Below are 13,368 nucleotides of genomic sequence, written 5' to 3'. Positions count from 1 at the left end.
GACAACTCGTACATAGGGTCCGAAGTTTTTTTGCGCCGCGGATACCAACACCACCCGGGGGGGGTTCGAGACTACAGACAAAATCATTCGAGGCCGTAAACTCCCCTATGAGGTGAGGAGCAGATAGGCCCCTAGACGGGGATTATTTTAGAACCCATCTAAGACAGTACTGAGGTGTATACCACACTAGTCGTAAAGGAAGTCCAGTGGACTTGAACACCTCCAAAACAAATGGTAACAATCATTCCTTGCCATGTGTAGTAGCCACTACAAGACAACTAGTAAAATGCTATAATGTATTCCTGTAGGATAACATTTCAGAATAACTTGGTAGGACAACTGGTCCCCTTGAGTACCAGTACCAATACCATAGTCAGTCCAGCAACACTCAGTAAGAGGATTAGTAACCTCACAAGTTACCACCGCTTCCGCGACAAGGTAATGGATTTTATGTTTTACTCTTAACTTTAAGTTGGGAGCACTAGCACTACCAATGACATTTTAATTTAGAGTCCTGAGTGCACTATGTAGGGAATAGGGTAGCGTTTGGGACACATTCCTTTATATCCTCTAGAGCAGCTGTTACCACAGAGGAATGTCCCTCCAGTGACCCATTGCCCAGTTGTCTGGATTAATCGCTGCTTGTAAATGGATGTTTAGGCCTAGGCTACTTCTGGTAAACTCCCCCAGGTGGGGGGGGACAGGACACTTGCAGCTTTCACTGTTCTTTGGAGCCAGACATTTAAGATGTGTATAATAAGACATGTAGGCTATATGTACAGTTGAAGTCATAAGTTTACATACACTTAGGCTGAAGTCATTAAAACTCGTTTTTCAACCACTCCACAAATGTCTTGTTAACAAACTATAGTTTTAGCAAGTGAGTTAGGACATCTACTTTGTGCATGACAAGTCATTTTTCCAACAATTGTTTACAGAGAGATTATTTCACTTATAATTCACTGTATCACAATTCCAGTGGGTCAGAAGTTTACTTAAAACCTCTTGAGGATACCGTAGGATAGGGGGCGCCACAGCGCATTTTGAAAAAAAATCGTTCCCATTTTCAACGGCCTACTAATCAAACTCAGAAGCTAGGGCATGCATATACTTATTATATATGGATAGAAAACACTCTAAAGTTTCTAAAACTGTTTGAATGGTGTCTGTGTATAACAGAACTCAAATGGCAGTCAAAACCCCGAGACCGATTGAAACAGGAAGTGGAATTCTGAATTGTGGACTCGACTTCTCATCTTTCCTTATTAATCACACCGTTAACAATGGTTCAGTGAGCACTTCCTATTGCTTCCACTAGATGTCGCCAGTCCTTTCACAGTGGTTTGAGCCTTATAGAGTCAAAACTCAGTGAATGACACGAGTTTGAAATTGGTCACAGGGGATGGGCCATCACCATTATGACGCCGGCGGCCATGTCTGCCCCCACCTTTGGATACGGTTTTAAAGGCCATGACATCATCCCCCTCGAATCTTATTGGCTCTCTTGGTGTTACAGGCCCTGAAGATTTATGTTATACAACGTTTGACATGTTTGAACGAACCTACATGCGGGAGCATTGCATTTTATTCGGAACTTCAGCCCTGCGCTTGGAGAGAGCCATAGGACGCGCTACCAACATCAGGCTAATGGAACGTGAAGTATGGACTTTTTGACCGAAAATACATCTGTTGTGGACCTGGGATGCTTTCTGATGAAGACAACTAAAGGTAGGCGATTATTGACAATATTATACAAGATGAGATGTGACATGCGATTGTTTCCAAGATGGCGCCGAGCTCTGTATATTAGCTAATTTTCTGAGTATCGCATCTCCTTTTATCGCAAAGTGTGATTACCCAGTAAAGTTCATTTAAAATCTGGTATGACGGGTGTTCTCAAGAGATATTCATCTATAAATGTTAGATTGACAATATACATTTAAAAAATCGTTATAGGATAGTAATTTAGGGAAATGTAGCATTGTTTACCGGGACGCTTTTGAGGGGAAATTATGTAGTCAACCTCAGACAGAGATGTAAAATGCTGTTTTTATATATAAATATGACCTTTATTGAACAAAAGAATGCATGCATTGTATAACATGATGTCCTAGGGGTGCCATCTGATGAAGTTTGTAAAAGGTTAGTGCTGCATTTAGCTGTTTTTTGATTATATGTGATGCAAGTGGTTGGTCGGAAAATGGCTATGAAGCTGCTTTTTACGATGGACTCATCTAATATAATCTAATGATTTGCTTTTCCTGTAAAACCTTTTTGAAATCGGACGACGTGGGTCGATGCAGGAGAGGTGTATCTATAAAAAAAATATATATATATATATATACATATATATATTTTTTTTTTTTAATTATGATTTTTTTTTAATGCTAATTGGCGATATGATTTTTCGCTGGATTTTGATCCCGGTGACGGGATGAGACGCTGAAGAGGATAAACTAAATTGACTGCGGCTTTAAACAGCTTGGAAAATGCCAGAAAATGATACCATGGCTTTAGAAGCTCTGATAGGCTAATTGACATCATTTGAGTCAATTGGAGGTGTACCTGTGGATGTATTTCAAGGCCTACCTTCAAACTCAGTACCTCTTTGCTTGACATCATGGGAAAATCAAAAGAAGTCAGCCAAGACCTCAGAAAAAGACAAGTCTGGTTCATCCTTTGGAATAATTTCCAAACGCCTGAAGGTACCACGTTCATCTGTACAAACAATAGTACGCAAGTATAAACACCATGGGACCACACAGCCGTCATACCGCTCAGGAAGGAGACGCGTTCTGTCTCCTAGAGATGAACGTACTTTGGTGCGAAAAGTGCCAGAACAGCAGCAAAGGACCCTGTGAAGATGCTGGAGGAAATATGTACAAAAGTATCTATATCCACAGTAATACAAGTCCAATATCGACATAACCTGAAAGGCCACTCAGCAAGGAAGCCACTGCTCCAAAACCGCCATAAAAAAGCCAGACTACGGTTTGCAACTGCACATGGGGACAAAGATCGTACTTCTTGGAGAAATGTCCTCTGGTTTGATTAAATAAAAATAGAACCTTCCTTCTGATTCCTGCTTGCAAGTCGAAGAAAACCATCCCAACCATGAAGCACGGGGGTGGCAGCATCAATTTGTGGGGGTGCTTTGCTGCAGGAGGGACTGGTGCACTTCACAAAATAGATGGCATCATGAAGTATGAAAATTATGTGGCTATATTGAAGCAACATCTCAAGACATCAGTCAGGAAGTTAAAGCTTGGTCGCAAATGGGTCTTCCAAATGGACAATGACCCCAAGCATACTTCCAAAGTTGTGGCAAAATGGCTTAAGGACAACAAAGTCACGGTATCAGAACGGCCATCACAAAGCCCTGACCTCAATCCTATAGAATATTTGTGGCCAGAACTGAAAAAGGCGTGTTGGAGCAAGGAGGCCTACAAACCTGACTCAGTTACACCAGCTCTGTCAGGAGGAACAGGCCAAAATTCACCCAACTTATTGTGGGAAGCTTGTGGAAGGCTATCCGGAACGTTTGACCCAACTTAGACAATTTAAAGGCAATGCTACCAAATACTAATTGAGTGTATGTAAACTTCTGACCCACTGGGAATGTGATGAAAGAAATAAAAGCTGAAATAAATCATTCTCTACTATTATTCTGACATTTCACATTCTTAAAATAAAGTGTTGATCCTAACTGACCTAAAACAGGGAATTATTACTAGGATTAAATGTCAGGAATTGTGAAAAACTGAGTTTAAATGTATTTGGCTAAGGTAATGTAAACTTCAACTTTCATGTAAAGCGTTGGTCCAATGTTTCATGAGCTGAAATAAAAGATCCCAGAAATGTTCCATACATACAAAAAGCGTATTTCTCCCAACTTTTGTGCACAAGTTTGTTTACATCCCTGTTAGTGAGCATTTCTCCTTTGCCAAGATATGCCACACCTGTCAGGTGGTGGATTATCAAGAAGCTGATTAAACAGCATTATCATTATACAGGTACACAGTGTTAAGATGGCACCTAAAAGGATTGCTGACATTTTACATATTTCTAACCAACTGTGCTATTTTGTTAGTTTTCTTGCGTTGTTTAACTTATTTTGTACATAATGTGGCTGCTACTGTCTCTTATGACCGAAAATATATTCTTGACATCAGAACAGCGATTACTCAACTCGAACTGGAAAAGCTTTTTCCTTTAAATGAGTCTGACGAGAAGGATATACTGCTTTCCCGGGAACAAGCCCAAATCCCCGTCATTTGCGTGAAGCCGGAGAAAAAGGGGGCAGAGGTCGGGCTGCCTTATGAGAATTCGTAGGCGAGCAAGTAAACTCCCACTGCCATCCGTTCTATTGGCCAACGTGCGATCATTGGAAAATAAGATGTATGACCTAGAATTAAGATTATCCTACCAACGGGACATTAAAAACTGTAATATCTTATGACTGAACGACGACACGGATAATATAGAGCTGGTGGGATTTCCAATGCATCGGCAGAACAGAGAAGCTACGTCTTAAGACGAGGGGTGGGGGTGTGTGTCCATTTGTCAATAACAGCTAGTGTGCGATGTCTAATTTAAAAGAAGTCTCAAGGTATTGCTCGCCTGAGGTAGAGTACGCTATGATAAGCTGTACACAACACCATCTATCGAGAGAGATCTCATCTATATTATTCCTAGCCGTCTATTTACCACCATAAACCAATGGTTAAACTAAGACCGCACTCAACCAACTCTATAAGGCCATAAGCAAACAAGTCAATGCTCATCCAGAAGCGGCGCTCCTAGTGTCTGGGGACTTGAATGCAGGCAAACATAAATCAGTTTTACCAGCATATCACATATGCAACCGAAAAAAATAAATTTAAAAATAAAATAAAAACTCTAGACCACCTTTCATCCACACACAGATGCATACAAAGCACTCCATCCATTTGGCAAATCTGACCATAATACTATCCTTCATATTCCTGCTTACAAACTAAAGCAGGAAGTACCAGTGACTCGCTCAATACGGAAGGTGTCTATGCTACTGGACTGTTTTGCTACCACAGACTGGAATATGTTCCGGGATTCATCCAATGGCATTATATATATATATATATATATCTCTCACCTCAGTCACCGTCTTCATCAATAAGTGCATCGAAGACGTTGTCCCCAGTGACCGTACATACATATCCCAACCAGAAGCTATGGATTACAAGCAACAACTGCATCGAGCTAAAGGATAGAACTGCCGCTTTCAAGGAGCAGGACACTAATCCAGACGCTTATATAGGCTCTCTCATTGTTGTCGGTGATCAGGCCTACCACTGTTGAGTCGTCAGCAAACGTAACGATGGTGTTGGAGTCGTGCTTGGCCAGGCAGTCGTGGGTAAACAGGGAGTACAGGAAGGAACAAAGCACGCATCCCTGAGGGACCCCGTGTTGAGGATCAGTGTGGCAGATGTGTTGATTCCCTACCCTTACCACCTGGGGGCGGCCCGTCAGGAAGTCCAGGATCCAGTTGCAGAGAGAGGTGTTTAGTCCCAACGTCCTTAACTTAGTGATGAGCTTCGTGGGCACTATGGTGTTGAACGCTGAGCTGTAGTCAATGAATAGCATTCTCACATAGGTGTTTCTTTTGTCCAGGTGGGAAAGGGCAGAGTGGAGTGCCATCAAAACTGCATCATCTGTGGATCTGTTGGGGCGGTATGCGAATTGGAGTGGGTCTAGGGATTCTGGGATAATGGTGTTGATGTGAGCCATGACCAGCCTTTCAAAGCACTTCATGGCTACCGACATGAGTGCTACAGGGCGATACTCATTTAGGCAGGTTACCGTCGCTTTGTTGGGCACAGGGACTATGGTGGTCTGCTTGAACCATGTAGGCATTGCAGACTGGGTCAGGGAGAGGTTGAAAATGTCAGTGAAGACACTTGCCAGTTGGTCCGCGCATGCTCCGAGTACACGTCCTGGTAATGCGTCTGGCCCCGCGGCCTTTTGAATGTTGACCTGTTTAAAGTTCTTGCTCACATCGGCTACGGAGAGTGTGATCACACAGTCGTTCAGAACAGCTCGTGCTCTCATGCATGCTTCAGTGTTGATTGCCCGAAGCGAGCATAAAATGGCATTTATCCCGCCTGGTAGACATGCGTGACTGGGCAGCTTGCAAAGGGTTTCCCTTTGTAGTCCGTAATAGTTTTCAAACCCTGCCACATCCAACGAAAGTCAGCTGTTCTAGTAGGTTTGAATCTTAGTCCTGTACTGACGCTTTGCCTGTTTGATGGTTCATCTGAGGGAAAAGCGGGATTTCTTATAAGCGTCCGGATTAGTATCCAGCTCCTTGATTTCGGCAGACCTATCCTTTAGCTCGGTGAGGATGTTGCCTGTAATCCATGGCTTCTGGTTGGAATATGTACGCACGTCGGGACGAAGTCGATGCACTTATCGATGAAGCCAGTGACTGAGGTGGTATAACTCCTCAATGCCATTGGATGAATCGAGGCAATGAGCGAGTCACTGGTACTTCTTGATTTAGTTTTTGCTTGCAAGCTGTTCTGTCAACTGTATATTATCTGTGTCATCGTTCAGCCACGTCTCGGTTAAACATAAGATATTCGTTTTTAATGTCCTATTGGTAGGATAGTCTCGAACGGAACTTATCCAGTTTATTCTACAGTGATGGCATGTTGGCTAATAGAACTGATGGCAGAGGCAGGTTACCTACTCGCTGACGAATTTTCACAAGGCACCCTGATCACCTCCACCTGAATTTCCTTTTCTTCAGGCGAATGACAGGGATTTCGGCCTTGTCTGAGAGAAAAATGATATCCTCATTAAAGAAAAAAAATCTTTGTCCAGTAAGTATTCGCTGTTCTGATATCCAAAAGCTCTTTTCGGTCATAAGAGACGGTAGCATCAACATTATGTAAAAAAATAAGTTACAAAATGCGAAAAAACACAAAATAGCACAATTGTTAGGCGCCTGTAAAACGGCAGCCATCCCGTCCGGCGCCATTCCTAGTAACAAGAGCATAGAGAATTTCCTTGTCAGTTTGCATGGTGTGGAATAATCTAGATCCTATATAACTGGTGCGATGACAGGAAGAAGAGACAATGTATAAATAGCCTTGTATCCAAGGGTTATTTCATACCTGTCCTTGGTAGAGTCCTGCGTCCTGTATAGTGCTGTCCGGTTTGTTCAGAGGCTCGAACGTGTTGCTCATGTACTTGTTCCACAACCTGGTCTCTTTCTCGTCTGGGATACTGAACAGTTTACGCATCTCCTTCTCAATGGTGTCTGCATCACAGGAGGTTATAGAACAAAGGTAACAAATAAGCAACATGCCACATACATTGAGTATACAAAACATAAGGAACACATAAGGAGCATTCTACAGGGATGCTGGCACATGTAGACTCCAACGCTTCCCACAGTTGTGTCAAGTTGGCTGAATGTCCTTTGGGTGGTGGACCATTCTTGATACTCATAGGAAACTGTTGAGCGTGAAAAACCAAGCAGCATTGCAGTTCTTGACACAAACCGGTGCACCTGGCACCTACTACCATAGCCCGTTCAAAAGCACATATCTTTTGTCTTGCCCATTCACCCTCTGAATGGCAGACAAACAATCCATGTCTCAAACGTCTCGAGGCTTAAAAATCCTTCTGTAACCAGTCTCCTCCCCTTCATCTACACAGATTGAAGTGGATTTAACATCAATAAAGGATCATAACTTTCATCTGGATTCACCTGGTCAGTCTGTCATGGAAAGAGTAGGTATTCCTAATGTTTTGTACACGCAGTGTAGGTGACAAATTGAAAAAAAGTACACACATGCACCTGCATACTAAGGGCAGAGAATAATTGGGTGTATAAATCTCTCATGCTCTGATAAATTGGCACCAGATTAATTCATTACTTTATAGTAACACTACCTGCCCATGTAATTGCTGATTACTTGTGTGTGCTTTAGGGAGCAGAGTTTTGGTAGTTATTTTGTGAGTGCATAATTTTACAGTAGTCAAAAGCAAAGTCAGTGTTCATAAGAGGTTGACAAACAGATATCAGTGACCTTCCCCTGTGATTTCACTGTTTAAATTGACCATTAAAAGGATTGGCAATGCATCTGATTTTCATAAACTTAAGAGATGTTTGTATTATCAGTGAAATAACTAAGAGCAATGGTGCACGGGAACCAAAGTATACAATCAACAAGTCAAATTAAGAACTATAGAACATGTCAGGATATAAATATACAATCCTAATATCAGGTAGAAAATGAGTGGAAGCAAATATATTAGTTATTAATTCTCTGTCAGGTAGAAGACAATTTCTCCTGTACAATCACTATGACTGGTGGCTAATGGATGGGAATTATCGATTCATTCATTCGCTGGCTGAGAGAAGTGGCCAGTTGCTACATTTGTCAGGTTAACTGTACAATGAATATAATGGTCATACCAATGCTTACTAGGGTTACACCAATATAATGGTACTCTATAGCTCAGTTGGTAGAGCACGGCACTTGGTAGAGCTTGGGTTCGATTCCCAGGACTACCCATACATGCACGCATGACTATAAGTCACTGTAGATAAAAGTGTAGGCTAATACTTATAATACTATTATATTATAATGGCAGGGGCTCATGAGTGGCGCAGCGGTCTAAGGCACTGCATTTCAGTGCTTGAGGCGTCACTACAGTCCCTGGTTCGATTCCAGGCTGTATCACAACCGGCCGTGATTGGGAGTCCCATAGGGCGGCGCACAATTGGCCCAGCGTCATCCGGGTTTTGCCGTCATTGTAAATAAGAATTTGTTCTTAACTGACTTGGCTAGTTAAATAAAGGTAAAAAAAAAATAATTAAACGGGGTAGAAAACAGGTGGAAATAATCCATGAGAAAAGAGACTAGTGTTTTTTCAAAATAAAGATACTATCTGCACCATTCATTCTGTTAGGGAGAATAACAGTGTCTGCCTACCTATCGTGTCTGCTTTGCTGAAGCGTCTGGTGACCACGTTGTCCATGTTGCGGTCTTCACACAGCTTCAGTTCTGTGAGGTACACCTCCACCTTGCAGTGCTTAACAAACATACCCTGTTCTACCACCTGTCGAAATATGTCAATAGAGGGTGTCTTACATCATGACAGATGGCAAAAGAAGAACTCATTAACAAATATGTTTGTTTTTCAAATTAAAACACTCGACAATGTTAAAGTTCTTACATGACAGATGGCATGAGAAGAAAATAGTTATCAATCGGTTATAATTTTGGCAATTAAACTCATTACATTGTTAATTTTGTTCAAATCATTTGTTGTACATGGCATATGAAGGAAAGTAAAATATGTTTTGCTAATCAAACTCATCATGACATTGCTCCAATATGGGCAAGATTTGCATTGCTGATTGAGTACAAGTTGGAACTTGCTAAAACTCTTCAACATTGAACAGAGAAGCAATCACCAACTTCACCAAGGAAACAAGAAATATAGAACACAGCATATGGCAGTAGAAACAGAAACAAACTAAGAATTTGGCTACCCAGTTAATAGGACTATCTATAGACTGAAAGCATTGTAAGTGTATAAACTATAGGCTACACTTTCTAACTCCCTTGATGGGAGCGTGTCACGGAGACTCTTAATATAGCCCCAGAGTGTAGACACAGCTGAAGGGTCCATTCCTATTCATTTCACACAGCCCCTCCGCTGGTGGCTGGCCCCACACCATAGGGTACAGACCCGCCCTAACCCCAGGCAATGAGATCAGCTGTAGGCATGGGTCAGATTCACCCACCAGACATCACCCACCGTCCTCCTTATAAAATGAATGCCCAGCCATGTGTTCCACACAACGCAGAGATAAAAGGCAAGTCTCATAGTAACAAACTGACAGAACAGTCAAAGTTCGAAAACAGCTATGCTAAGAACCAACCCCGATCCACCCCGCCCCCTCTCTTTCTGCTTAGGCTCCCTCTCCCTTGTTCGCTCTTCCTTCGCTCTTAAAAAGCCTCTGTCGCTCTCTCTGTTTGACCTCAGGCAGCATTCCACTATTTGAAAAAACAAGGACACTCTAGAATCACTCCCCAGGTGACAGGTTCTCTACGTTGAAGCTGAGTGGAACCGCAATAGGAGAACCCGGAAAATCAATTCCAACAGTCTGACAACACGGTAAAAGAACCCCCAAAAGTGAGAAAGAAAGAAAACCTCCTGCATGTTGTGTCTCGTAGCTCGCTCCATGTTGCGGTGTTTCAGTCATCCAGAGCACTCTCTGAAAATAGAAATGGCCAGGGCCACTCGATACCCCCCGCAACATACATGGCAAAAAGGGGAGGATCGATGGGGGGAGAAAAATAAAGCACTGCAGCAGCCATGATGCCATGACTGGCTAGATTTGAAAATGCAGAAAGCCATGTCTGGGCTCACGGAAGTACAGTAGGCCCGGCTGGCAGTTAGCCGTTAGAAATAACCCTACGTTATCATAACCCCTTTGGTGTTTCCAGGAACACAATCCTTAAGTGAGTTAATGGCTTATACTGTAGTCAGTTGTCAGAGTTAAACCAAAAGCACACTGAATAAAAAAAAGCAACTAAATAATATCAATGTAGCCTACTTCCATTAGAAAATCTGATCTTCTGAGGACAACATTGAATCAGTAAGCGTCTGTACTCGGGACCACTTCAGGTTTAAAAACCAATCAAGTCCTTACACAGAATGTTAGTTTCGGTCCATGTATTACAAATTATAGCTAGCATATTTGGAATACCGGTAGCTAAATTGTATCAAAACCAGTCCAGCTGCGTTTCTCTTGAAGAAGACGGTGAGGGACATAGCCTAAACATTGAGATAACTTATGCTTGAGATTCAGTTACTAGCTGGGAGGGACTAAATATCGATCTAGAAATCAAAGTTATCCTGGTATCCTTTTTCACAAATCGTCCCAATCTGACCTGTGCTGAAGTATATTGATCAATCCAACCCTACATCCAAGATTGACACAAATGGAAACTTCTCAATTACTCCTCAAACCACAATAACCTCTTCAGCTACAAGTAGGTTATCAACAAACAGGCCAAACGGCAACCATTGAAATGTAACTGTGTACTGACCATATTATCTTATCTCATACTATTCACCACTTCACATAAAGTACCTGAGCCTTGTGCTCTGACTGAGCTTCTCTTTCATCTGGCTACCGCTGAGGCACTAGTGCTACGTACACTGTACCCAATCAGCTCTTATACCCATACAGTAGGTCTACATTATTTTATTTATTTGACCATTTAAAAACAATGATATTGGACCACACCAGCCATAATTAGCCACTAATAACATCACCCATCCTTACCTTGCGTGAGATAGGCTCTTGTCCCTCCATCAGTGGATACCAGCTCACTAGCTTATTCCAGCCTTCTGTTGGGATCAGGATGTAGTCCAGCTCATCAATGAGGTGCTCCTTGATGGCCAGAACATCCCCATCTACTCGAGAGAGCGAGAGAACCGGGTCATGTTCATTAGGCAACAAACAATAGAAAATGGACTGACACGGAAGGACTACCTGAACCTGGCCAATAACAAACATACATTTTTGTTTGTTTGCCATAATGAATATGACCCAGGTTGTGTGGCGAAAGAGGGTTTACTAAAGGGAAACATTTTAGGACAATGTATGGCTAGGGTTATAATGGGGTTGTTCAATTGGGACAGCTTCAATGGTGGTAGTCTACTCATAACGGCAGTTTCTCATACAATAAAACAAAGCAACAGAGAGCTTTCTATAGACCAGAGTAAGGCTACCCTTAACCATTTTCAATGATGTTTAGAGTATATTATAGAGCTATGTTTTCTGTCATACTTAGCCTATAGAAATTGCACATATAACAGCCTTTAGTTTGCTATATCAGGTAAGATGCATCATGTTTTTCACTCTAAACATCCTGTACTGCGCAAAACAGTGGTGGGTTCATCTGGACACACTGGGGATGAGTAAAAGAGCATGTTATGAAATCACTATTTCCACTAATCCCTCCAGAGATGGACAATAAATATTGCTCAAGGAGGTCTAAGTGTGGTGCATCTTACCACTTGTAAGGAGCCCCGAGTTGTCCACTGGCCCAGGGTAGACATTCTGGTCTCCCATCTGATATTTGTCCCAGCTGTCAAAGCCCACATATTTCTTCCACTGTTTGAACCAGTGGCTGTCCACTAGGTACCTATGTAGAAAGAGCACTGTTTATTTAGATTTGAGATCACGCTAGACCTAATGAGTTTGGGGTAACAGATGGTATCTGTAAAAATAAATAAATAACAAAAATAAAGTGTGTAGCTCCAAAGCACAGGCAGGGTACCCACTAACCAGCAGAGCTGAGAGAAAGTTACAAAAGTCTGTGTTTCTCATTGTTGATCTTTGTTAATTAGAGAGAACTCGAGACAAAGGGGTCATTTCAGAATGACCAGCAGCTGATCTGTTATTAGTTTAAAAAAATTACTTTCATTGACATTCATTTGGAGTAACGTTAAACAATGTAAAGAATGTTACAATTACCATAAAACAGATGCTTGCTAACAGTGTGAGCTAGACGGGACACTTGATTGTCACTAAATATCAATTATGTCAGCAGCTAACTGTTTGATACTGGCACGTTTGAGAGTGTGTTAGTTGGCAAGCCAAGTAATTTTGACAGTTGCTTTTCATGACTCCTCCCTGACTTGTCAGATGAGCTCACGTCACGGGCAAACCACTTGAAATCAAGCTAGCCAGCTTTGAATCGCAAGATCATGAAACTGAAATCATTGGGAAAATACATGTATTTTACTAGCTACGTTGGTAACGTGCCTATGTGTCTAGACAATCCCATGTTGGCAAATAACTTCGTCACTAAAAACTGTGGACTGTAGCGAACCAGCTGGCTAGCTTTAGCTGACAGAAGCTGATTGGCTTGATAGCTAACGTTAACTGGCAAGGTAACTGTCAACACGGCCTGTCACACCCGCTCTCCGCTGCTTTAGCACTTTGACAGCCACGATAAGATCAGCCAGAACCTTCCTAAGACCTTTAAAAAGTTATCTGCAAACTCTTACCAAGTATCTCCCTTTCGTAGCTGTGTTTTCAGCAGTGCTGCGACTTCTCCTCTCTGGGTATCCAGATCAGCCGCTCCTCCTTCCGCCATCTTTCCTTGAACATCACCCGCTGCATGGTGGGATAGAGAAGCGTCTCACACGGGCGTAAGACAGCCCTTTTCAGCCAATCATCAACCCGAACTGGAACTGTGCCTAGTAGTCAGCGTGGATAGCGCGACTTCTAGTGGTTCACAGCATGTGCCCTGAATATTGCTAGATCATTCTTGCTCTGATTTATAAAAG

General features: G+C 42.3%; 1 protein-coding gene across 5 annotated transcripts in view; it reads right to left on the bottom strand.

Moving 5' to 3' along the window:
* Positions 1 to 13,218, bottom strand: part of LOC106575950 (ubiquitin carboxyl-terminal hydrolase 15) — a 45,250-nt gene extending 32,032 nt beyond the window's left edge. For 2 of the 5 annotated variants that reach the window (XM_014152713.3, XM_014152715.3), the window contains exons 1-5: positions 13,087 to 13,218; positions 12,088 to 12,218; positions 11,354 to 11,484; positions 8,985 to 9,111; positions 7,155 to 7,300 (exon numbers count right to left, since the gene is read on the bottom strand). In XM_014152713.3, coding sequence (XP_014008188.1) covers positions 7,155 to 7,300; positions 8,985 to 9,111; positions 11,354 to 11,484; positions 12,088 to 12,218; positions 13,087 to 13,175 — 624 coding nt within the window. In that variant the 5' untranslated portion in view covers positions 13,176 to 13,218. Of the gene's footprint in view, positions 1 to 7,154; positions 7,301 to 8,984; positions 9,112 to 10,212; positions 10,307 to 11,353; positions 11,485 to 12,087; positions 12,219 to 13,086 lie in introns of those variants that run through there. The other 3 variants (XM_082963791.1, XM_082963793.1, XM_082963794.1) reach the window with 2 other exon arrangements.
* Positions 13,219 to 13,368: the final 150 nt, after the last annotated feature.

This window comes from Salmo salar, chromosome 17, assembly GCF_965601325.2.
Source record: "Salmo salar chromosome 17, fSalSal1, whole genome shotgun sequence".
NCBI classification, from domain to species: domain Eukaryota; kingdom Metazoa; phylum Chordata; class Actinopteri; order Salmoniformes; family Salmonidae; genus Salmo; species Salmo salar.
This window is presented reverse-complemented; position numbering and strand designations above follow the sequence as displayed.